The 25919-nt window shown below is 39.0% G+C and overlaps 3 protein-coding genes, 1 long non-coding RNA gene and 3 other non-coding genes across 8 annotated transcripts; 1 reads left to right on the top strand and 6 right to left on the bottom strand.

Annotated features, from left to right (window-relative positions):
- Positions 1–3389: 3389 nt before the first annotated feature.
- LOC138239393 (uncharacterized) lies at positions 3390–14674 on the top strand. Its single transcript, XR_011189851.1, has 2 exons — positions 3390–3572; positions 14604–14674. It is a non-coding gene; the product is annotated as an uncharacterized lncRNA (long non-coding RNA).
- Positions 7418–13552, bottom strand: eif1b (eukaryotic translation initiation factor 1B). Its single transcript, XM_006634458.3, has 4 exons — positions 13270–13552; positions 11208–11371; positions 10078–10179; positions 7418–9208 (listed from the first exon to the last, which is right to left on the bottom strand). The coding sequence occupies exons 1-4, from the start codon at positions 13298–13300 to the stop codon at positions 9164–9166; spliced, it is 342 nt and encodes a 113-aa protein (XP_006634521.1). The 5' UTR covers positions 13301–13552; the 3' UTR covers positions 7418–9163.
- On the bottom strand, positions 14055–14127 carry trnar-ccg (transfer RNA arginine (anticodon CCG)). The gene has a single exon. It is a non-coding gene; the product is annotated as a tRNA-Arg (tRNA).
- A 338-nt stretch (positions 14675–15012) lies between the features above and the next one.
- Positions 15013–15085, bottom strand: trnar-ccg (transfer RNA arginine (anticodon CCG)). The gene has a single exon. It is a non-coding gene; the product is annotated as a tRNA-Arg (tRNA).
- Positions 15086–15981: 896 nt separating this feature from the next.
- trnar-ccg (transfer RNA arginine (anticodon CCG)) lies at positions 15982–16054 on the bottom strand. The gene has a single exon. It is a non-coding gene; the product is annotated as a tRNA-Arg (tRNA).
- A 95-nt stretch (positions 16055–16149) lies between these two features.
- LOC107078291 (chemokine XC receptor 1-like) lies at positions 16150–19048 on the bottom strand. Its single transcript, XM_015354723.2, has one exon. It carries the CDS (start codon positions 18836–18838, stop codon positions 17744–17746), a length of 1095 nt encoding a protein of 364 aa, XP_015210209.2. The 5' UTR covers positions 18839–19048; the 3' UTR covers positions 16150–17743.
- Positions 19049–20450: 1402 nt separating this feature from the next.
- Positions 20451–25705, bottom strand: LOC102688917 (chemokine XC receptor 1-like). 2 transcript variants are annotated; one of them, XM_015354725.2, is made up of 2 exons: positions 25222–25705; positions 20451–22476 (listed from the first exon to the last, which is right to left on the bottom strand). In XM_015354725.2, the coding sequence occupies exon 2, from the start codon at positions 22464–22466 to the stop codon at positions 21378–21380; it is 1089 nt and encodes a 362-aa protein (XP_015210211.2). In that variant the 5' UTR covers positions 22467–22476; positions 25222–25705; the 3' UTR covers positions 20451–21377. The 2 variants fall into 2 exon arrangements, with proteins under 2 accessions (XP_015210211.2, XP_015210210.2); XM_015354724.2 differs by lacking the exon at positions 25222–25705 and adding an exon at positions 22569–23302.
- Positions 25706–25919: the final 214 nt, after the last annotated feature.

The raw sequence follows: 25919 nt of genomic DNA, 5'->3' as shown, positions 1-25919 counted from the left end.
AGGGACAAAAACAGCTAAAACGCACATTATTGTGCATTACTTTAGATTTTAAAGCATATCGATCTGTCCAATCAAATGTAAATAAGACCGTGTTGTCTAAACGGTTACCTTAAAAGTAGCGCAAATGTCATTATTGTATTGCCATGATGACGAGTTCATAAAAGAAAGTAGAAACCGCCTTTAAAGAACTGGAAGAACACAAAAAATAATTTTGTTCTTCAACCTGTTCGTTTTTAAGAAAAGTGTTTAAATGTTTAACTCCTTTTGTTGGTCTTAAAATGTAAATAAGCGCCTCTCACAGTGACTGCAATTTTAAAGGGAAATATAGGCCGATTGCTCCCTCTGGTGGACTGATCTGTCCATAGAGACGTCGAAAAGGTTTCTCTTGGTGACCTCGTTAAAAAAGAGCTCGGCGTGTTTAGCGAGTGAAATGTTTTTGTCTTCATTTGTAAAAAGTAAATTTGTATTCCAGATGCCATTTTCAAATATTAATGGACAGTCAAACTCGTGGGGTCACAACCTTCTCACAGACCACTAGAAAGCAAAACGCGATGATTTACTGACTTTCTCAAAAGAAAATCTATAAGAGGATGTTTAGCTGTCAGTTTCTGGTACACGTAAGTAAATCCCCCTTTCTGGGCAATCAAAGCTGCACATACTCTAGGCGTTTTGTCAAACAACTTTAGCAGTTGCTTTCATTTCGTCTAAATCGCCCACACCAACACCCCAGGAACACATTTCAATTAAAGTATTTGTGGTTCATTCTTCTTCTTTCAGCTTTTTCACCACAGCATTTCGGTTGTAGCCTGGACCTGCGGGTGTTTTCCCCACGCCTCCTGAAGACATATTGCTTGGGCTTGATTCAATTCAAGGTGCTTTATTAGCATGACCCACGGGCACAGTGTTGCCAAAGCAACTAAAAATAATTCAATTAACATGAAACAAAACAAAAAATAAAATAAAATCTAGACATATTACAGACTGTATACTGTAAACATACTGAGCATTATTGGGAGACAGACTCACTGTTCCTCAGGCTGTGACAGGAGATCACATACTGAGCTTGATCTAACTCGTCTCTTTCTTCACAGTCCTGCAATGACTCGGTATCCCCGCCAGGGGGAGCTCAGTCGTGTGGTGCGTCTTATAAGTCTTATAATAATAATAATAATAATAATAATAATAATAATAATAATAATAATAATAATAATTGCTTATACTTATATAGTATCCACTCAAAGCGCTTTACAGGTAATGGGGACTCCCCTCCACTACCACCAATGTGCAGCATCCACCTGGATGAAGTCTTGAGACAACTCCCACTGGGATAAGCAGCTTTCTGACAGTGGGTGGCTGGAATGGAGTTTCGAACTTGCTCTGCATTAATGGTCACTGTTGTGTTGAAAATCCTGTAACACAAAGGCACTGGCCAAGAGATTTGGGAAACACAAGGGCAGGAGTGGCCAAACTTGTTCCTGGCACACCCCAATGACTAATCACCGCTAAATTTGGTGATCTCTTCAGTGTGGAGATGCTTTTGAAAGAAAATACAAAATTCCCATTGCTCTCAAAGACTGCAGTTGGCCTTTCCTGACTTAATTTAACCAATTAAATTATTAAAAGAGATCAAACTGTGCATGTGTTCCATGTCTTTACACACAGATCATGTGACCTGTAAGAGTTGCCTGACTCTGGCTGTCCAACATTACAGTTGTATGTCCCTGTGTTCCCCAGCTTTTGTCTTAATAAAAATACATCATATAAAATAATTAAAGGCCCGTGAGTCCATTTAGTCCATGGGAGTAACACATCCACTACTCCCACACTAGAGAAAGGAATTGTCTTCTCACTTTATTTCTGTTAACTGAGAAAATGAGTTAACAAATGCAAAACGAATGGTTTGCTGCAGGCCACAAACTAGAACTGTTAACACAAAAGTGTGTGACAGAATCCCAGAATTTGCTCTGGTCCAATAACTAACAAGGATATATATTTTAAAGGCAAAATATAACAGAAGTATTACCCTAAAAGACATGGTAGTGATTTACATAATTGAAAATACATTACTTTTTGAAGTTTACTTTCATAATATTGTATATTTAAATTTCCATCAAGTTGGAAGTTGCAGAAATACAGCAATAATATCAGCTGTAGCAACAATTTAAACATAAATCTTGCATACATTAATGCCCAGGGTCAGAATTAAGCACTGCTATTTCAACATACAACTGCACAGTAATATTTACCCTTGACGTTGCTATTGTGGGTACGGTACCTGAACCGCTTCAAACATCCCCATTTCTTTAAAGATATCATATTTTGACAAATATAAATGCAGTTACTGCATGTTGTTCTGATTTTGGGGAAATATGTGATGTATTTTTGGATCATAACATATTGGACACTCTCCTGAAGAGAACAAAAAGGAAGCAGAGATGACAATCAGCGCAACGTATCAAATGGCAAGAAGTTTTGGATAATACCGTTTTTCCCCTTCAAGGCCTCGAATCACATTCGTCTAACACTATGGATGTCTCCTGGTTAGTTGTTAGAGGACTGAATCTTTATTTTGTCATAAGTTCAACATGAAACAGACGCCCACTGCCTCCCCAAAATCGCAGTAATTAGCTGGTGCACGCATATGGTGTGGGTGATTATCGTTAAAAAAAATCCTGCAGAAAAAAAAGAGGGTCATGACAAAAAAAGTTCCGCAAGACGAGCTGGGTCCTGTATGAGAAAAAGGAGGAAAAAAAAGATTAAGAACAACCAGGAAGAAAACAACAACATCTGGCTACCCTCTGGCAAAAAAAAATAGAGAAGGAAAGATAACAACCGCCAGGGACTCAGCGGACTGCAAAGGAAAAAAGAGCGGAAAAGAAGGTTGTTTGGAAATTTACGCGACAGATGCTGTTTTGTGTTCCTTTTATTTATTAACACGAAACGTATTTAAATCACACTACCACAGTACTGAACATTATTAACGGGTTTTTTTTTTCGTTGCCTGTCAAAGACATCAGCCATATGAAATATAACACATTTAACACCCCGTTCCGACCATATGATTGTTTTTGAGAATTAATTTGTTGTCCTCGAATAACGCTCCTGAAAACGCATTTTGATGAGAAGGTTTCGGTTTTATTATTTCCTGTCTGCAGTGTAACATTTCAGTGGTTTCTTCATATACGAACTATTTTCATCAAGTAAACATAATCACGCTGAGATACAGATCAATGAACTCAGCTCAGAGTCTCGGCACACAAATTAATGACTTTTTCGTAAGGGGCAGTGGTCCAGTATTGTACAGTACATGACCAGGGAAAGGTGTTATTAAAATACAACGCATTCAACTTTGATTGGTTGCAGTGGAGACAAGAGATCACCTCTGTGTGTCCTCTGCCGTGATCTGTCCCTTCTGTGACTTAGCCTCTCAAATGGACCCTGATGGCGGATAAAACGATTAGGAGGGCACATTTCTTCTCAGCCCTGAAGAGGATTTCAGCAAAATGAGTCCAAAGGTCACAGGATTAGCTGCCTAAGGGATATTTTGATCCCACGTCAATACAATACAGTAGGTGAGTAAAATCAGAGGACAAAACAAAAATCCAAAACTATCTAGGAGAGACACAAACACCTTTGTAACTTGTTGACATTTATTTGACAAATTGCAAGAATGCAGCTAATAAATCATTTATTTCAAACCTATTAATTCTATATTTTAGTTAATGGTTATATTAACTTAAATATTTAGAATTAAAAATAAGTACTGTACACTTGTTTGGTAATAAGACAGAAGTCCTGACTAAAATGCAGTGCATTTGTGCATATATATGTTCAGTTCTCAGAAGCTTAACAAAAAAAAAGTGAAAAAGGACTGCAAAGGTCTTCATTTTCAGTCAAGACAAAAAAAAAAACAAAGGAAAATTAAAGCTGCATCATTACCACCATAAAAATACAATCACCATCACAAGATTACACTGTGATTTGGTTGTGTTCAGTGCAGAGATTACAATACTTAACCTCGTTCGGGCCACAAAACTCTTTTCTCCTGCTGTCAGAACTGAAAATGAGTGGCCGTTGTCCACTTGCTCATTGCCGTGTGAGGAACAATTCATTTATTTTTCATTTGCTGTTAACATTCCTATTTCCTGTGACTGCAAAGGAGCTGTTAGGAATAGCCATCAGACATATTTAAAAATTGACTATTCAGTCTGCATTGGAATGTGTGGCTTACAGTGATTAACAAAGATGTTACAATCTTAAATTCATAACCAAGGACTGAGGTACTGTTGCTCTGATAGTTATTCAGAATTCAGAGTGATTTCCAGCAAGTATACAACACAATTACCCTTTTGAATAATATTTGAGTGCCTGGTATACAAGTTTGGAAACACGAGTTTCATACCAACTGATCTGAACTGCTATGCTTATAGTGTAAATCGGTAAAGCCAAGATGACCTCATTCTAAATGCTGTTTAACTTTCCACCGATGAATCTTAAATCTTTATTTATAAAATGTATTTATTGAATTATTGGTTCTTTTAATTTGATACTCAGAATACACTGAATTTGAGATCTTAAGAGATTCGGCACTGATAAAGTGATTTCAGCTGCTGCACAAATTAAATGGAAAAGGAGGTCTGTGTGTCTGAAAACATTTCAGAATTTTTGTGAGGAAGGGCACTTGTTAATGGACTGGCACAGCTGGTAAGTCAACATGCATGAGCTTTTTTTGTGTCACTTGATACTAAACACAGCAATGTTAATGAAGTGCATTAGCCGTCCTTGACACTGTTCAAGCATATGATGAGGTTTAGACTCGTTTCTTTTCACAGGGAAAATACTGGGCACAAGCACATCAAAGTGAAAATATGAACATAAAAAAAAGACTTTAAAAACATTCGATAGCTGAGTTATAAAAACTGGCACTGAAACTCGGTTCCTGAAGGGTGTGGTGTCGTCTGGATTTTGTTCAATGTACGTTCTCAATTACATACTGTAGGTGGTCTAATTGCAGTAGATAATTTACAATATAACTGCAGTTCATCCAACAGGCTTCGAAGTGGTTCAATTGTACCTTTAAATAAATCACTCTCGTGTAATCAACTGTAAAAGACATTAAGAAAAATCTTATATATAACTTTGAATATAAACAAGTTAATTGGTTGACTGCAATTTAATTGAGACCCCCCTGGTTTAAACTGTAGTGACCAGTGCAGAAAAAGCTACAGCTACCATAATAATTACAATGATTAAAAAATAAATAATTATCCCTTCTGTGAATAATCTTCCAAAGGCATTTCCTGGGTGGAGATGGAAAAATGTTAAAAGCCTGTACACTTGCACACTTCAAAATGGTACAGTCTGTAATTTATGGGCAATTCTAATTGTGCATTATCCCAGTCTCAATCAAAATGTGAAGAAAGTGCATAGCATATTAAAACCTGCAGTGCTCGGGGTAAAATTATCAAAAACTTATCTATTCATGCATGCAATTCAGACAAAGCATATGGTTTGTAGATATTGATTAAATGGTTTTGCTACCAATCCATCCTGAGTGTCAGACACAGTCAAGTGACTTGACTGTTGCCAAGTATTAAATCAACTCATTTGCAAGGGAGTTAATTGATCACAGGCAATGAGGTGAATTAATCTATTGAGTGGCTGCGTGGTCAAAATCATTCAAGAGAAACTAGTCACAACAGAACTGCAGTTTTAGGAATTGATGGCAACCTGACTGCATTGATCGTGCCTTAGAACATCTTTCTACGCGTGCACCGGAGAAAGTATTCTCACTGGCTGCATTATGTTTAGGTATGACCATTGCTCAGCTCACGAACGTAAAAACATTCAGAAGGTGGTGGAGACAGCCGAGGCCGTCACGGGTACAGACCTTCCTTCCATCCACACCCTCTTCACCACACACTGCCTCAGAGCCGCAAATAATATCAAAAGACCAAAAATACCCTGGGAAGGCACTTTTTTCTCTTCTTTCTAGCAGAAGATTTAGGAGAACAAAAGCCCAGATCTCTAAATTCACAGAATGCTTCGAACCCACAGCCGTAAGACTCCCAAACTTCACCTCTTAAACCACTGCCACTTCTGAATTTTGCACACAGCTGCTATCTGAAGTTGGTTAAATTAATGCTGCTACCCTGTTCCTGTCTCTAAGCATAGTGATGTCATTTTCCATGTCAAGGTTATGTCATCTGTCGTTTGTCCTGTGAGAAAAACATGCAAGCAAGCAATCTCATTGTACTCAGGTACATCTGACAAACTTGAACAACGGGAACTGATCCGATGATCTCAGCCAGATGTTTCTTGCAGTGGATAGCCCCGTTCCCTTTAACAACATGGCTGAGGACAGCGTGCTCCACACTTCCAGATGTTTTAGGGCGATGAGGTGCTTGCATATCTTTACAGTTTCCACTTGGGTCCTCTTGCTCTGCCAGGCTTGTTCATTCTCAAATCCACTGGACTGACTTTGCCAATACACCACAGGATTCTGAATACTTGCCTCAAACCTTCGCCGCCCCTCTGCGCCACATTTGAGAGGTTTCAGCCTGTTGCAGGCATAAGCTATAGCTCATTTCATACTTCTATATATTACACAAGCTGCTTTGTTAAAATAGAGCTGCAACATCTTCAAGTTTGCCAAACAGTATTACACTACTTTCTCTAGGACTCATACAAATGTTACCCTAAAAAAAAAACTCCAACAGGCATCACTGTACCCCAAAACCACAAGAGGGTGACTGAAGTCTTTAAACGCTAAGAACCATCAGAACTCTATTTTACATTAAGGGCTGAAACCGAAAAGCAGCTCGAGATGAAAAGGAAATTTCTTGAGTGCCCAGAAAACCATCCAAATATTTCAAAGGTGGCTTTCCCTTGTAAACGGTGTTCCACAGAAAAGAGCACCAACTACCAGACCCCTAACAGTTACTGCTGAAACCCAGTTTTCCCAGGATGGAAGACGTCTTGGTGCAAACCAAACATACTTGCCTTCCGAGTCTGCTCATAATGGCAATGACATCACTATTGGGTGAACTAAAAGGTGGTGAGAGCTGCAGTTCAAGCAGCTTTGAGGCTCTTTGCACATGCTGGACAGAAACTATCATAAGCAAATAAGTGTTTTATTCTAAGAAAGCAATGGGGGCCCAGGATTCCAGAGTCCAGCAATGTCTTACAGCACCACTTTTTCCTCATCTACAGTATATGGAAAAAGGATCACAGTGCTGGGTGAGCACTAAGTGTTTGCAAATTGTCTCAAGTAGCACCCAGCGTTGTGTAACTGTCCAAACTGTTAAATCCCCTCATTCTGCATGAGAATTAAAATGATCAGAAGTCACCCGTTACATTTTTTTTCATGCTGGCAGGTATGTATTTAGAGAAACAAACACCAAGCACAATGTGCAAAAATGTTAGAACTTTGTACTTTAATTAGACATTGCAGTTTTTAAAAAAGTCCCATGCATGTAATCATTTGCAAATTACTGTTCCTTTTATTTTAAAAACTTCACTGAACACGACAAAGTAAATTTTATGAGTTTCCTAGGATTTTACTTACATTGGTGTGAGTTCATATGCAAAAGAAGTCACAGTACAGCAGCCGTGTTCTAACACATTTGTACACTCTTGCAAGTTCATCAGCCCATTATTAGTCCTCCAATTCTATGAAAAGATGTCATTGGCTATCCTTCCTTTTAAAATGGCTTTCCCAAAAAGATATCCTAATTGAAAAGCCGTAACAATCCCCCTAAAAAGCCCATTTTAATACCATATACAGGGGGCGGACAAAATAACAGAAACACCTAACAATATATTAATATCAAGGACCTAATAATGAGTAGGGCCACCCTTTGCCTTCAGAACAGCTTCAATCCTTTTTGGAATCCTGTCGCACAAGTCCTGGACTGTGTGGAGTGGGATATTGCACTTGAACTTCTTCAAGACGAAAAGCCTAAAGTTCTCTGAGGGATGAAGGAGGTGGAAATCTACTTCGTACTCTGCACTTCAGGACTTCCCATAAAGGTTCAATGATGCTCAGATCTGGTGACTGGAGAGGCCATGGAAGGTGTCTGACTTCATCCTGGTGTTCATGAAGACACTCTTGAATTTGTTTAGCAGTGTGGATGGGGGCATTATCATCCTGGAATATGGGACCATCATAAGGGAACAGTGTTTGCACCATAGGGTACGCCTGGTCCTGTAAATTGGCCTCATATTCCTCGGCGACCATGTAGAGCAATCATCAGACCTAATGACTCGCACAAGATGGCTGCCCATACCGTTACAGATCCCCCACCATGTTTAACAGAAACCCAAAGGACGCCTGCATCCCAAAAGGTCTGTGCGGGATGAAGACATTCTTTGGCTTTCTCAAAATGTAAACCCATCTGGATGTAGGAAATAGGATGAAAGATGACTCATCAGACCATATTACTTTTCGCCATTGCTAAGGGCTCCAGGTTTTGTGCTCCTTACACCAGTTTATGCGTCTTTGTGCATTGGCCTTGGATACAAGAGGTTTCTGAAATGGCAGCCCTGCCATAAATCCCAGCTTTGTGAAGCTCACGGCGTACAGTTTTTGTTGAGATTGGGTCACTGAGATGCCGATTCAATTCTGTGGTAAGTTTTGAGGCATTTAGCAACTATCCTGTGAAGTATTCGTCTATCCCTGTTGGTGAGCTTCGACTTGCAGCCACTGTTGCTCTTTGCCGATGCAGTTTGTCCATGTTTGGCATACGCCGTCATTATTTTTGAGATTGTTCCCCTTGACACATTAAATAATTTAGCAGTTTTTGTGACTGATGCACCTGCAATTCGGGCACCAACTATCTGGCCTCTTTGGAACTCTATTAGATGCCTCATGTGGCTTTGAAAGCTTACATATGAAAGTGCTGTCAGACCTCTTTTATAACTGACAGATACTGCTAATCGGCAATCAACCTAGTATGACCCACCTTTGCAGCTGCATGTGTAATTGTGATTTAGTTACTTCAAAGTTAACTCCTTTTTCATGTGGTGTTTCTGTTATTTTGCCCACCCCCTCTATGTGAAAACCTTTGTGTGCATCCAGCATAAGCATATTGCTCAACTTCTAATCAGTAGATTTTTTTGACTGAAGTTCAAGCCTAATGCGAATCCTCACTTAGTCAATACTTTAAAATCCATGGACTTTTAACTGTTCTTCTTTAACGATTCCAACCTGCAAAACAAATAAGTGAACTTTAAATTGCTGTAGTAGGTATTGCCAAGTAGTCAAATACTTTGTGAAAAGATACAATTGAAGTAGTTTCCCCTAAAACAGCTGCAAAATGTAGGTTTTATATAGCATCTTTCATAATATCCTCTCAAGAGACTTTAACCCAATAGATATGTTTCTACCTATTTAAAATGTAAACTACCAAAACTATTTCAAGACTTATGAGCTAGGAAATCATTCCACAGCTTTGGAGTACAATAAACGGAAAGAGGAGGGAACCTCACTTGGGAAATCAGTAGGTCACAATGCAAACATTGCAAAGATGTAAACATAACAGTTCACAAATGGAATTAGGAACCAAAAGATCCAAATCCCACTGAACAGCATTATTTAATTTTATTCAGATATTTATACGTCTTAAAAATCAAACAAATTAAGTACAATAATTTGTCTAAGAGTATTTTTCCATCTAAGTAACACAGATTAAAAGACCTCTGTTCTCTGATCTGAGCTGAACTCTGATCCCCCATGTAAGACAGTAAATCACTGTAGTTATTTTCAACATCACCAAGAGCACATAACTTCAAATGAAGGTGGGGCAAAACCCTAACCACCGGTTTGTGTGGATAGCTCAGTATTGTGCTTTTACTCACACACTGTCACTATACACAAGCAGAAAATGCAGAGCTGGCAACCGCTTAATAAAACTGATTTTGTAGCCAAGAAATAGGGGAATTTAAAAGGTTCTGTAACCAAATGGTGAACCCTGATAATTTCACTCAAACATAAAAACATCTGGCAATTTCAGTTTCTATGGCTATTTACAAGTATAATTTCTTGCTTGCTGCATTAGGAATAGAAATCGGACTTACTTCAAGAAGGAACTGGCAAATGTTTTTTCTCTGATCTCCCTGAAGCTGGATCACCTCACCGTACTCGGGATGCTCAATCACAGTACCATTGCAAGCAAATTTCTGTGAACCAGAACATCAGTTAGCAGTTGTCAAAATCAGAAATCTGACACTTGATATTTTAACCAGAGCCAGGATGCTAAAACCCTATCATTTTCCATTGAAAACCCAATATAAACATAGTATTTCTGCCTGGCAGAAGCAACTACACACGGTCAGCAATTCTAGGAAAAGGAAATGCAGGACAGAGAGGCCATTTTCAAAGGCAAATTCACTGTGACTTGGCTAGTTTCCATTTGACTTAATTCAAGGTTATTATTGTAATTGAGGTGCTAAAGGTTAATTTTGGCTCTCTACTCATGAAATAAGGTTGTTAAAAATGTTCTTAAATTCTTGTAAAAACCGAAAAAGAGCAATAGAGGTTTTGCAACGGGTCATTATAATACAGTTGCTAAAAATGAAACATTTTGCTGAATGTAACCATTCAACTACATCCCAGAAATGTAGATGTGGGCTTGTGGTATTCCATATAGGGCTCATGTGCATAATGTGTCGATATAAACTTTCAATTAAATGTACAAGGATATGATCTAGCACAGAATCTGGAGTTTATCCTGAACACTCCTTAAAACCCAAAGCACAGCTGAACCTACAGAGTTTAGCACAGTTTAGATAGCTTGCGAAAGATCAGGATGGACAGCATGTTCCACTAACCGTGCAACCGTATAAAAGGGTGCTTGGCATTAAAATCATCTAATTAAATTCGTTTTGAAAAAATCACAACTGATACATCTTTTATGCTGAAGCATATTGCTCAAAGTTGAAATGTTAAAATCCCCACAACGCGAACCATATTTAAACTGCTTTGCAGTAAGACTTAACAGTGGATCCTCATCTCAAAGCACTTCATCTCCCGTAGGCTCTCACTTCACCAGCTATCGCAGTTTTGAGTAATTAAACATGATTCCAATTAGGGAGTAAGAGCTTGGTGGCAGAAACAAAACCCACCAGACGCCCCCTTCACAGCAAGGGCTGGAGATGTGCACTTCTGATCAACTGTGCTTGATACCAGTCTGCCAAACACAATGTACCTTTTTGAAAGCCTTTACAAGTTTCTTCTTGTCATAATCGGTAGCAATCCCTTGCACGGTGGTCAGGGTCTTGCGGCCGTTCCGCTGCTGGATCCTTATGTGGATATAATCTTCAGTCCCTGCTGGGAGCAAGCTGTCACCCTTAGTTGCATCAGCAAAGGGATCTGAGAAGAGAATTGAAGAGAAGTCAAATCAAGATCCAATGCTCACAACAAGCCCGTCACACTGCTCACACTGTCAGGGGATGTGGACAGGAGCCTATAAGCATCATATCAAGGTCTCTCTCCAGCTGTACGCAGGGCATACTGCCCAAAAAGAAGCAAGAACGCAAATTGAAATACCGTTCCGTAGTGACCACAAGGTAATTCACCAGCCGGCAGCCACAATGGACCAAGCGCATAGCTCTCAAGTCTTCTTCTGAAAATCTCACACAGACACATTCGCATCACGTCGATTTAAAAGAGGCAATGAACAAAAAATTAAACATTAAAATTGTGGAGACTTGCGATTCCCACTAGCCAACCAGGGTTGGTTTTTGTGGGTAAAACGTCAAGTGGCTGGTTAACATTAGCCATGCAGGAGGTTACGTCTGGTGGGTCATGGGTTCAGAAAGCAGGGTGACACCTTTGGTGAAGTACTTCACCCACTGCACAAGTGACACCTCACTGCATAAATAGTGCAAACTGTTATGGATCTATTAAAGGGGTCTTTAATACCTCTTTCATACTGCCTTACACCCAGGTTCAAGGAGAACGCCAAAATCAGAAACCCAGTGTTCTCAGAGGAAGGTGTGTACTTGCACAATGTCTCCTCCCGTTGTCTGCTTACAAACCGAGGACCGTGGACAGAACGCCATTTTCATCCAACGCTTCCAACAAAAATAATTAAGACTCGCATCACATCACAATGTCTAACGGGGAAAGACCAGTCGAGAAAGAGAATGGAGTTTAAATGTTAACAGTGGTAGATGCAAAAAAATGCAATCTTAAAAGAGGTGCCAGTAAAAGACTGGGATGACTTTTAAGGGGTCTCCCTCTATGAAACAGATGTATGCAGCACATTTACCACTTCAGGCACTTTTTTTTTTTAAATGGTGCCTACCGACGATTTTGTGCAAGATAACGGATCGCAAATCGTAAAAGATTTTAAAACTGTGAACAGCTTAGCAGTTCCTTAACGTGATGTTTTTTGAAGCAAAGAAGGATTTCTCTATTTAAAAAAAACACTTCCCTTTAAGAGGCCTAACAATAACATAGAATACAGGCCTGCATAAATCCAAGACAGGCTATTATCCTGTCTAACGCAGGATGTCACTTTTTAAAAATTAATTAATCGAGTGAAATGCCGATATTCACTTGATATTAGTTATATCAAGCACAACATGCTTCTAGGTCATACCTAGTTTCTAATTGTTTTTTTAGGATTCAGTAAAACAAATTATTTTTTTTTGCAATGGAGTGTAGGAGCTCAAATCTAACGATGCTGACTGAATATGCTTTTATTTCCTCTAAAAAAAAATACGGATGAAAAGTATGCAATAACGTCTTTATCATCGTATTATAGAGCTAATATTTCACTACAATGCATCCATCAGGGTTTACAGTGGGTGGGGAACATTATAAAATTATAAATAAAATAAAATGGCGCGTGTATAAAAGCCCATCAGATGACTGTGGCTAAAAAGGCATCGTAAACATCTTTGATGCTACGATGCCAGAAAAAAAGGGCCACGTTAACGCTTATAACCACAGGCAATATCGCTGCAATTGGGAAAAAAAAAACCACAACAACAGGCTCAGAAAGACGCGACACACAGTTCCAGCAACTACAACAAAAACCTAAAAACAAACACAAAAGGGGGGGGGTGGTTAGGTTTCGTTGTTCATTTAAAAAAAAAAAAGAAAAGAAAGAAAGGACCCGCTTCAACCTCGCCGTTACAGAAAATAAAGCGGCACTCCAGGGCGGCCGTCCGTGGCCATTTTCTACTCGGGACAAAGACGGGCGCCGCTCCGCCGTGTCCACCTCCCGGGCAGGGAGGAGGCGAAGGATGGCGGACACTCACCGAAAGACCGGAGGTTCTGGATAGTGGACATGCGATAGGAGGACGGGGCCGGTGTGGAGATGAATGGTCTCACAGCTCGTCGGTGCCGGTTTGTTGTAGCTTCGTGGAGGGGGACGGAGGACGGAGGAAAGCTGCCGGGTGAAATAAAAGCCGCTAGCGGTGGTGGTGGAGGGGGGGAGGGGAGGGAATCCCGTAACCTTTTTTTTTTTATAAAAAAAAACAAAACAAAAACCAAGGCGGACACCCACTGCTGTCTCTCACAAAATGGCCGAGAAAGAGGTGTAACAACGAGTCGTCCGCTGTCACATGGGAGGAGGGCGGGTAGATGCCCAGGAATACGGGATCACGGGATTTGAAGTTGATCACGGACGAGCCCAGACACCTGAGAGCGGACAGGATCTGCGTGATCGCGGATTTTAAAGACCAGACGCCCCCCTTTTAAGGTGTAACCCTGAAGGGGCCGCTTTTCCTTTTTCCACGGCAGAGCTCTTTTCCAGCCAAGATCGTAATTCTGAATTGCCCCGGGTCCGGGCTGTTTAGCCTTGCGAGAATACGGGCCTGTATAGTGAGCACCGGAAGAATAGTGTCCCTCTTGATTCGTTTCTTGTACGACACGTATGCTGTTAGACAATTGAGAAAAAAAAAATAGATATTTGTTTTGGAAGCATTTTGATGACGACGTTCATGACTGTTCTGTAAACCCAATGGTGCAATCATACCTCCCCCTGCTGGTGTCTGGTTGTCAATGATTGAGAACAATCCTCTTGCAGAGTGCCATAATTAATCGACCCAGGTGGGACTCGAACCCACAATCCCCAGCTCCGGAGGCTGATGCCTTATCCATTAGGCCACTGGGCCTGTCTGTGAAAGGCACACAATAACCTCTTTTTGTTCTTTGGCAAGATGGAGTACCTTGCTTTTAAACGGATTTTATTTTGCATTTGGGAATGTCACATTTACTATTTGGGAAACAACACCATGACATTTTAAATCACCCTTACTGAAGGGTGTTTACACGTGTAATCTATACAGCATTGTCCTGACGATTCAGTGTGAAATCATACCACCCCCTGCTGGTGAGCTGAAATAGCACACTTCCAATTGAGGCTGGTTGCGATATGAGACTCTTTCTGTGAACGTGTGAAAATGCTAAACGTGGAGCCATTATGTCTTTAAAAAACAATTAAATGCATTTTAACCTGTAAAAGAACTCATTTGATCCCTGAGGACTGACTGGACATAAGGTTGTACAGACCTGCTGGTTGGGTTGCATGGTGATGGCGGAGCTCAGACAACATTTACATTTTGTTTCTATTTATTCTCTTTATGTGCAGACTACTGGCCTCTGTACTGGATAGTGAACTCAGTTGCTTCAGAGTATAATTTCAAGCAGGTAGGTAAAGAATACCAGATTACACTGTGTAGAGTATTGTGCACAGGAATGATCACCATGTTCTCGATAAGCTTAATAGGTTTCACAATTACACAACAACTGTGAAATGCTTTGTTTGCTAATGATTGAGTACAATCCTCTTGCAGAGTGCCGTAATTAACCGACTCAGGTTGTACAGACCTGGTGGCTGGGTGGGGTTATGATGGCGGAGCTGAGACAACATTGATGTTTTGTTTGTTTTTGTTCTCTTTATGTGCAGAGTGCTTCACAGGTTTCACAATTACACAACGTTGAAATGCTTTGTTTGTTAATGATTGAGAACGATCCTCTTTCAGAGTGCCATAATGAATCGACCCAGGTGGGACTCGAACCCACAATCCCCAGCTCCGGAGGCTGATGCCTTATCCATTAGGCCACTGGGCCTGTCTGTGAAGAGCACACAATAACCTCTTTTTGTTCTTCACTCTCTGTCTGCTTCTGGCAAGATGGAGTACCTTGCTTTTAAACTGATTTTATTTTGCTTTTGGGAATGTCACATTTACTATTTGGGAAACAACACCATGACATTTTAAATCACCCTTACTGAAGGGTGTTTACACATGTAATATATACAGCATTGTCCTGACAATTCAGTGTGAAATCATACCACCCCCTGCTGGTGAGCTGAAATAGCACACTTCCAATTGAGGCTGGTTGCGATATGAGACTCTTTCTGTGAACGTGTGAAAATGCTAAATGTGGAGCCGTTATATCTTTAAAAAACAATGAAATGCATTTTAACCTGTCAAAGAGCTCATTCGAGCCCTGAGGACTGACTGGACATGTACAGACCTGGTGGTTGGGTTGCGTGGTGATGGTGGAGCTCAGACAACATTTACATTTTGTTTCTATTTATTCTCTTTATGTGCAGACTACTGGCCTCTGTACTGGATAGTGAATTCAGTTGCTTCAGAGTATAATTTCAAGCAGGTAGGTAAAGAATGCCAGATTACACTCTGTAGAGTATTGTGCACAGGAATGATCACCATGTTCTCAATACGTTTAGCAGGTTTCACAATTACACAACAAGTGTGAAATGCTTTGTTTGCTAATGATTGAGAACAATCCTCTTACAGAGTGCCGTAACTAACCGACCCAGGTTGTACAGACCTGGTGGCTGGGTGGGGTTATGATGGCGGAGCTGAGACAACATTGATGTTTTGTTTGTTTTTGTTCTCTTAATGTGCAGAGTGCTCAACAGGTTTCACAATTACACAACTGTGAAATGCTTTGTTTGTTAATGATTGAGAACGATCCTCTTTCAGAGTGCCATAATGAATCGACCCAGGTGGGACTCGAACCCACAATCCCCAGCTCCGGAGGCTGATGCCTTATCCATTAGGCCACTGGGCCTGTCTGTGAAGGGCACACAATAACATCTTTTTGTTCTTTGGCAAGATGGAGTACCTTGCTTTTAAACAGATTTTATTTTGCATTTGGGAATGTCACATTTACTATTTGGGAATGATTTCACACATATTTCACAAATATTTCAGCTAGATCTAGACTTTTAATTTTTTTAATTATTTGTCAATTAATAAAATATTTCCTGAGTTACAAACTTGGATAGGTTTATTTAGAAAATTAAGAAAAAAAATCAACCGATGTTATTTACGTTCAAGACACACACAAAATAGAAAACGGATTTCGATCACTTAGCCATACATAACGTTGTTCATTCTTGACACACTTGATGTTTTAAGCACACTTCCTAAAACTTTATCAGTAGTAAGTAGTAACTGTTGAAGTTGAACATAAGTTGAACATTGGGTATGTGCTCATATTTGTGATGCCCTACAACTTATTTACCTTTTATATTTAATTACACGTAATAGCATTTTCATTTATTTCTTCTACATTCACAAAGGCAGCGAAAACAATCATTTACAAATTGATAATTTTTTCTTAAAAAAAGAACAGTTGTATTTTTAGAAGTACTTTATTACTAACATTTATGATGTAAAATAAAATGTAAAGTAACATTTATTACCTTATTTGTTTGTGTGGAATAATGAGCCTGCCAACCTGCTTGCAGTGTTTACAGTGCTTTGTTTTTTTGCCTTTGCATGTGATGAAACAGTTACTAAAATAAATTTGGAAAATAATGTTTGCGTATTCTCTAGCCATGATACTATCATGAGCATTATGCCTTTTATTTCAAACGTGTTCCACAGATATTATATACAGTATACATGTATTTATGTTTAGGATCAGATATGGTAAGAATATTTTTTTCTAAAATTCTAAAGCTTTTCTTATTCATTCAAGTTCTGTACTTTGGTGTGTATCTCCACATTTGTCTAGAAATTGTAAGACAAGATGTACATCACACTTGTGGCAGCTGTAAAACATATGAAATATAATTTAACAAATGTAACATTCTCACCAGGTACGTGTGCAGGTTTTTGTGTGTGCTGTGTTTTCTTCAGTTTGCACAGTACTCTACGATGTTCTTCCTAAAATGACAAAATCTGATCCAAATTTCATGTCTCCGAAAAGAGCTTCTCTTTTTTTTCAGGCGCTGAATATGGTCACTAGATACTGTTGAATGATGCGTTCAAGAAAAGTGAAATGGATAACCAGTCATTAAATAGGAAGAGGGAAGTCAGCCCAAGAACAGAAAAGGTTAGAAACAAGAACAGGCCTTTTGACCCATTTCTTATAGATGGCATCTCATCTGGCATTCGTTTGAAGATTCACAGGAAATCAGGCTTGGTTCCTGGTTCCAGTCGCCTTGCATGTAAAGTGTCTCCTGTTCTCTGTGCAAACTGTGCTTCCTCATAATTCAGTACAATGCAGTAATCCACCAGCATCACGTTGTCCATTTTCATTAGGGTTTGGAATCCTTGTATCAAGTCCCCCATTGCAGACGAAATCCAGTTCCTTTTGCCCGTCTGCACATCTTCTTCCCATAGACACATGCCAGTGTTGTGCTTCCAGCAAAATGTTGTCCAAGATAAAGACAGCAGTGTACAGGAAAAGCAATGTCTTCATGGCATGGACCACTTACTAAGGCATGTCAAAGTAAATCCACGTTTCTGACTAAACAGTAGTTACAGGTGTGTCGGGCTGGTTAGAAGACATTCTAGGTGCACTGTTGTAAGAGCTGAAGGTCTGACTTCTAATTCTCTCCTGTACATTTACCTTACAAACCATAGAGGCTAAATATTGTCTGAATTTGACACCAACAAAGACATAAAACAAAGGATTTAGACAACAATGTAGATAAGCAATATTATGACAAACGTAGAACGCATAATTGAGTGCTTGTTCAGCAGCGCACTGTGTCAGGGGTGAAATGTTAAGTTCTCGCAAAGTAGAAAGGAACAAAGTTACATTATACGGAGCCCAGCAAAGAAAGAATCCTGTAATGAGAGTAAATATCAGTTTGACGGCTTTCTGCTTTTTTCTTATTCTGCTGCTCAAAATCGTTTGTATCATCCTGGTGTAGCAATACACAATCACAACAAATGGTAATAAAAAGAAAAGGCTAATTTGTAGGTAAACGCCTACCAAGTCAACAGTAATTGAAATGAAAACTGAGCGACACAAAATACCATTTTCACTTTCTGCTGTTTCAGTAAAAATACTTTCTGGCAGAGATGCACCAATACATATTGTCCAGATAATGCCGCTCGCTACTGTAGCACGGAATGTTCTCCTTGATAATGATACTGTTGTAGCATGGACCACTATCAAGTAGCGATCAACTGTCATTAGCATTAGAAACATCATACAGCTGTAAAACCCAATGAAGAAAACACCAGTCAATAACTGGCACATAAATGTTCCAAAGACCCAGTGATGAACATGGTAGACAGCCCAAAATGGAAGAGAAAATGAAAAGATCAAGTCAGAGACAGCCAGGTTTAAAATGAAAATGTTTGTCACCTTTTTCAGGTTCTCATACTTTATCAAAGTGCATAAAACTAAAGTGTTTCCAATTAGGCTGAAGCAAAATATCAAGAGGTAACACACCGAAGAAAATGTCCCTCCAAATTCTGGTGAATAGTCCTCACATAATAACACCAATCCTCCATCATCACTGTAGTCTTCGTAATAATCCTCGGAAACGTTCCCAGTCATACTCCAAGGCAGCTCTGTGACAGTGTAGGAAATCGTAGAATAATTCGCCATGATCCCTATGACTCAACAACAGGCAAAAGTCTCTTAAGGAAAAATGAAAAAAAAAAGTGCAACCATCTTTTTAAAGAATTTTTTAAAAAGATAAGTAAGATTACTTTGTCACCATACTGTTCTTTGTGGATTCCCTTTTAGAATAAAACGTCTTATAATTGAAGTCAGCATTTAGGAAATGCAGTGTAAGGTCACATTTGAGTCAGCGTGGATATTAAACGTTTTCAAACAAGGAAATGCTCTGTTGCAATTCCTCATTTCGGGCAGCATTATGTATTTGAAAACTCTGCATTTTCGCAACTCTTCTTGCAGTATGTGTCTCTTGTATAGTCTTTTATAACCAGAATTTCAGAACATTTTCGATGAGGTGTGGCTGGAAGAAATCACAGGGATTCCTAAATTTTATTCGGTTTAAACAGGACTTTTTTCACAAATCTGACAAGGTGTCCCTCAGTGCTGTCTGAGACTTTTTAAATGGCAGCGCTATGTCCAAAAAGAAGGCTAATCTGATGAAGGAACCTTCAGTCCTCAATGATATTCCACTAGAATATGGAATAAAAATCCAAATATAGAAAAATTCAGTATAGAGTTGTATAAGATGAGGTTGACGTTTTCTTTGTTCGGTTCCTAATTTTAATAAGCAGCACAAAAAAAAGACACCTGACATAAAATATTGCAGGAAACTGCCACCATTGTCTACACCTCCTTTTGTTATCTATGCCCATTGAACATGAGATTTATTTTACGTTTGGAAATAAACCTTTTTATATTTATGGCTACAAAAAAACGAAATAGCCACACACCATGGGCAAGATGATGTGTTTGCTTGGGAAGTGCAGGTTTCTGTTGCTTAAAAAGCTGTCAATCTCGCCAATTATTTATGTTTTTGATATTTTGCACAACCTCAAGCCTCACCTGGAGAAGACTTGCAAATGGATAGAATTTGATATGAATAAAAAGTAACATCTGAGGAGAACAGCCAGGAAGAAGACAGCAGAGATTACTGTAGATAAAGGGATTAATAATCCATGTCCCACGGTATTTGGTCATTAGTTTAGGCTTTATTTTGATAATGCAGCAAATGTAATAATTTGGCACTTAGTGTCTATATGCCTTTTCCTTTAAGGATCAAAATGTACAAGACTATTTCAAAATATTCTGCGCATTTTTAAAGGACTCATCACAAACTATTGCTGTCGCAGCAATATTTTTAGAATAATACAGAACTTCTTGCATCTTGACACTTTTCATGCACAAAGATACTAAAGCAGGTCAGGCTGTGAACTGAGAAATTACTCCACCGATTGAATTTATAGGATCTTTAACCTTGGTGAATGGTGTACATTCTCTTCTTCACTTTTTGGTACAAGACTAAGGGACTGGGACTGAGAAGAGCAGAAGTAACTCATTCAGTTTTCTTGTTAGTCTCTCCTCTGCACTGCCTCTTTATATCACGTGTGTATTTGTCATAATAGAAATGAACAAGGCTCGACTGCCAAAACTGTTACTGTTAAAATTGTGCTTTTCAGCAGCATGGCATTAACCTCTGGTTGTTCCTTTGCCATACATATGTTTCACTTTGTTTGCTTTCAGACATTCATTGTCAAAACACTTAAAAAATCCCTTGTTTTAATTTTTATCAACATAAACATCACACTCAGTTCTTTATTTTTACAGTATATTGTTCAAAGTGCAAACAAACAATAAAGAAAATGCTATCATATAATTCTCTTATTGGTTCAAGTGGTAAAGTCAGAGCAAAACATAAAGTACACTCAACTTCATTTTTAATGCGAACAGAAGAGTATACAACCAAACTCTATAAATCATTTTAAACAACAAATTCTAAACTTGTAATTCTGCTACACCCTTTTGTCTTCCATGTTTTACACTGAACAAAATGTTTATATGCACTAATTGTTAATATTATTGTTGTGGTAATACAGTAACTATTTAAAACAACAATCTAGACTTTACTATCAATAGAATACAATACCATTGGACAGATTAAATCCTTAAAAAAAGATGGAACATTTTTAATGATGTATACTTTTTTTTTTAAGTAGTCTCTTAGTGTACAGTAAATCATTGGAATCTACTGCAAAAATATTCTGTACCATCAGGATGGCTAAAAATCTGAATGGGTAAAAACAGCAGAACTGTTCAGGAAATGCTGGTAAAATGCTGTCAGATAACAGGGTATATGTTTATACTGCAGATGCAAATGAAAGGAAAACATACTAAATGTGAGATAGGGAACTTTCACCATAAAAATACGTCACACGGACAAACGGACTTCTTACGAAGACAGAAAGTATTAAAAAACAAAGACCGAAAGTATTTTAAGGTTCTCCAATTCTCACTTAGAAAGTGTCTATAGAAATTTAAAAAATCGCAGCCCAGTGCATGTTGTGTGACAGGAAAAAAAAAAGTCTCTTTTTGAAGTCTATTCACCAAACAATAGACTTTAAATGCATCCCGTAAAACTTAAAATCCTTTTATTGGCCAGTCTCAGCTGTAGTTTTCACGGTTTTGTTTTCTACAGTTTGTCTATTTCTTCTCGAGCCGCCTCTCCATTCTGAAAGATGTTTGATGTGTTGTGATAGCTGCGCACAGGGACGGAGCTCCTCTCCCTTGTCTGCTGAGCAGAGTTGCACACTAGTCTCCTCAGGTGAGCTCGGTACTTCGCCGTACAGACGTAGAGCAGAGGGTTCAGGCAGCAGTGGAAGTACGCAAGATTACGGCACACGTTAAACGCGAGGTTCAGTTTGGCACGCCTGTCACAGTCCCCGGAGGGGTTCAGATCGTTGAGTGACATGAGAAACATGACAAGGTTGTAGGGAGCCCAGCATATAAAGAACGCCACAACAATGCCGAATATAATCTTTACTGCATTATACTTTGCCCTCGCCTTGCAGGTTATAACAGTCTTCAAGATGCTACAATAACAGAATACAATAATGAAAAATGGAAGTAGAAAGAGAAACACAATTTGTAGACAGTAACCCACCAGGTCTGGGGTGATTCCGGTTTGTACTTCCTCACAGATGAAGATATCTTTATCTTGGGTCAGTACTGTATCGGAGTTGACCATTTCCTTTATGGAAGCAGCAATAGCGATTGTCCAGATGACGGCACTTGATGACCAAGCACAGAGGGTCCTCTTTCTCAGAGCAATTGATACGCTATGAACCACTGTTAAATATCGGTCAACACTCATCACCGTGAGGAATATCAAGGAACTGTACACACCTATGAAATAAACACCGCTAATAAGTTTGCACATAAAGCTTCCAAAAATCCAGTGATAAGAGTGGTACACTGCCCAGAAAGGCAACGAGGAAGCAAATACCAGATCAGAAATAGCCAAGTTGAGAATGAAAATGTTTGTAACCTTTTTCATGTCTTCGTACTTTGCTAGGACACAGAGAACTAAAACATTCCCGGTCAGACTGAGAACAAAGACAAGGCTGAACACAACTGAAGTTAAAGTGGTGTTATCTGAAGATGCATCGTCATCACAAAGAAATATTAAAGGGTCGTCCTCGTCCCCATAGTATTCAGTAGAGGTATACAAAGGAACCTCGGTGCTAAGACTGTCATTTGTGAAACCTTCTGACATGTTCATTCTGGAACTTCTGAAAATGAAAAAAAAAACAGAATTCTAAACCACAATTAGGTATATTATTTACACAATTCAACAAACATACTTATATAATGCATAACTTACCTTTTTTCTTTTCGTTTCGAATGTAGGTGAGTATTTAAAGATTATCCACGTACAGTATAGTCACATTAACTGAAGCACATTTAGGGAAACCAAAACTTGTGTAAACTTATTTCAATTCAAAGAAAGAGGAAGGCTGTTTTTTCTTCCTGGATATCTTCTTTACTTAATTACAGCAGGCGAACCAAGCTCTGTCAGCACATTTCATCAATGGCCTTTGGCCAGTGTGCATTTCCCTGTTAATATTGTATTGCCTTTCATAAGATTTAAAGATTCTGAACAAAAGCAGGCCACTGTGCCCATCATTGATGATATCCAGCAAATTGACACACACAACTTTGATCGTTAAATAATTCAAAATCACCTCATTGCTTTATTCGATATTATTCTAAAATAATCATAAATAAATCACCTAAAATAATCTCTTTTATATAAAATGACATTAGACTTAAATTACTGTACATCATTTGGATCCTATTTGGATGAATCTTTCACTTTCCTGGGACTGTTTTGCAGACAGACCTCAGCTCATATCACACATCTTTCTTCACTCAGTTGGAGATGTATTGCCCTCTCAGCATACCACATGGCTAGAGATCTAAAATCTCTCTGTCTCAAAATCCTTTAGTTGTTTCTGAGTCGCAGAACATACGTTTCATGCAACACAGCATTCCCTTTTAAATTCTTTTCGTTTCATTGCATTTACAGTGGTGTGAAAAAGTGTTTGCACCCTTCCTGATTTCTTATTTTTTTGCATGTTTGTCACACTGAAATGTTTCAGATCATCAAATGAATTGAAATATTAGACAAGGATAACACAAGTAAACACAAAATGCAGTTTTTAAATGAAGGTTTTTATTATTAAGGGGAAAAAAATCCAAACCTACATGGCCCTGTGTGAAAAAGTGATTGCCCCCCCTGTTAAAACATAAATCAACTGTGGTTTATCACATCTTTGGAAAGCTGAGTTCAATTTCTCTAGCCACACCCAGGCCTGATTACTGCCACACCTGTTCTCAATCAAGAAATCACTTCAATAGGACCTGCCTGACAAAGTGAAGTAGACCAAAAAATCCTCAAAAGCTAGACATCATGCTGCGATCCAAAGAAATTCAGGAACAAATGAGAAACAGAGTAATTGAGATTTATCAGTCTGAAAAAGGTTATAAAGCCATTTCTAAAGCTTTGGGACTCCAGCGAACCACAGTGAGAGCCATTATCCACAAATGGCAAAAACATGGAACAGTGGTGAACCCTCCCAGGAGTGGCCGGCCAACCAAAATTACCCCAAGAGCGCAGCGACAACTCATCCAAGAGGTCACAAAAAACCCCACAACAACATCCAAAGAACTGCAGGCTTCACTTGCCTCAGTTAAGGTCAGTGTTCATGACTCCACCATAAGAAAGAGACTGGGCAAAAATGGCCTGCATGGCAGAGTTTCAAGACGAAAACCACTGCTGAGCAAAAAGAACATAAAAGCTTGTCTCAGTTTTGGCAGAAAACATCCTGATGATCCCCAAGACTTTTGGGAAAATACTCTGTAGACTGACAAGACAAAAGTTGAACTTTTTGGAAGGTATGTGTCCCATTACATCTGATCTAAAAGTAACACAGCATTTCAGAAAAGGAACATCATACCAACAGTAAAATATGGTGGTGGTAGTGTGATGGTCTGGGGCTGTTTTGCTGCTTCAGGACCTGGAAGACTTGCTGTGGTAAATGGAACCATGAACTCTGCTGTCTACCAAAAAATCCTGAAGGAGACTGTCCGGCCATCTGTTCGTGACCTCAAGCTGAAGCGCACTTGGGTTCTGCAGCAGGACAATGATCCAAAACACACCAGCAAGTCCACCTCTGAATGGCTTAAGAAAAAGAAAATGAAGACTTTGGAGTGGCCTAGTCAAAGTCCTGACCTGAATCCAATTGAGATGTTGTGGCATGACCTTAAAAAAGCGGTTAAGGCTCGAAAACCCTCCAATGTGGCTGAATTACAACAATTCTGCAAAGATGAGTGGGCCAAAATTCCTCCACAGCGCTGTAAAAGACTCATTGCCAGTTATCGCAAATGCTTGATTGCAGTTGTTGCTGCTAAGGGTGGCCCAACCAGTTATTAGGTTTAGGGGGCAATCACTTTTTCACACAGGGCCATGTAGGTTTGGATTTTTTTTTCCCTTAATAATAAAAACCTTCATTTAAAAACTGCATTTTGTGTTTACTTGTGTTATCCTTGTCTAATATTTCAATTCATTTGATGATCTGAAACATTTCAGTGTGACAAACATGCAAAAAAATAAGAAATCAGGAAGGGGCAAACACTTTTTCACACCACTGTATCTAATAAACCTCTGAAGCTCCACAAATGCTTAATCAGAAAATAAACTAGTTAATTCTATCATAAATTTAAGAGGCCTGTGGCACAGGCTGGTGTCAGGTGCATCAACAGGCTCACTTTCACACAAGGATGTTTGCAACAGAGGAAACACCTAAAGTACAATCGTCTTTAATTCAAATATTAATGGAATTAAAAGTATTCCAAAATAACAACGACATGAGTAGCCTGATGGTTACAGGAGGTTTAGTCTTCTGTGCAAATTGAAATAAATTGCATTTCGTTTACGGTAACAAATACTTAAAATGTAGTTCTCTTCTACTTACTCTTTTGTCTCGTAAAATTATCACTAAGAACTGCAGTCCAACTTTGTGGTCCTGAGGTATTCCAGAAAGCAGAAGTTTTTGGTCTAGCATGGAGAAGTACATCTGTTTATTCAACTACTTGTTAAGAACACAATAGCTCTTAAGATCACAAATTCAGTTTGCAGAATGCCTTTCTAAAGTACTCTGTGGCTACATTGGTGTAGTCAGTCACAGTCCCTGGAAAGGAAAGCATCAGCAGAAATTATTTTGCCTAAATCGGTCTCATAAGTGTTGCCTTTCCTGGTATCCTGTGCAAACGTTCATCGAGAAAGTACAGTATGAATGATGTAAAAAGAGACTTGCTTCTGTCGAAGAGAAGTCTTCACTCAGGTTAGGTATGGTCAAGCAGAGTCCTTTATTCATGCGCATGGGGAGGGTATAATCATGCAGACCTGAGAGCAGCCTCTCATACAGATCTGTGAGTAACCTCTCCCCAGAGATGATAAATGCAATGAGTTTTATACAGCAAATTCACACAGGAAAGTTCATTCTATGTTTCCATATTAGGAGTTGTTTTTCTTTCTTCAAACATTTCCTTGTAATTGACCATGTTCTTCTTAAGAAGCAGTTCTACCTTGCATACAGACAAAAGGAAGTATATAAATAAAAGGTGTGAAATGAGGTAGACATCCTGCAGTTGTACCATTAAAATCAAAAAG

This window comes from Lepisosteus oculatus, chromosome 6 (genome assembly GCF_040954835.1).
Source record: "Lepisosteus oculatus isolate fLepOcu1 chromosome 6, fLepOcu1.hap2, whole genome shotgun sequence".
Classification (NCBI taxonomy): Eukaryota; Metazoa; Chordata; class Actinopteri; order Semionotiformes; family Lepisosteidae; genus Lepisosteus; species Lepisosteus oculatus.
The sequence above is the reverse complement of the archived record's forward strand: the minus strand, read 5'-3'. Positions and strand labels throughout refer to the sequence as shown.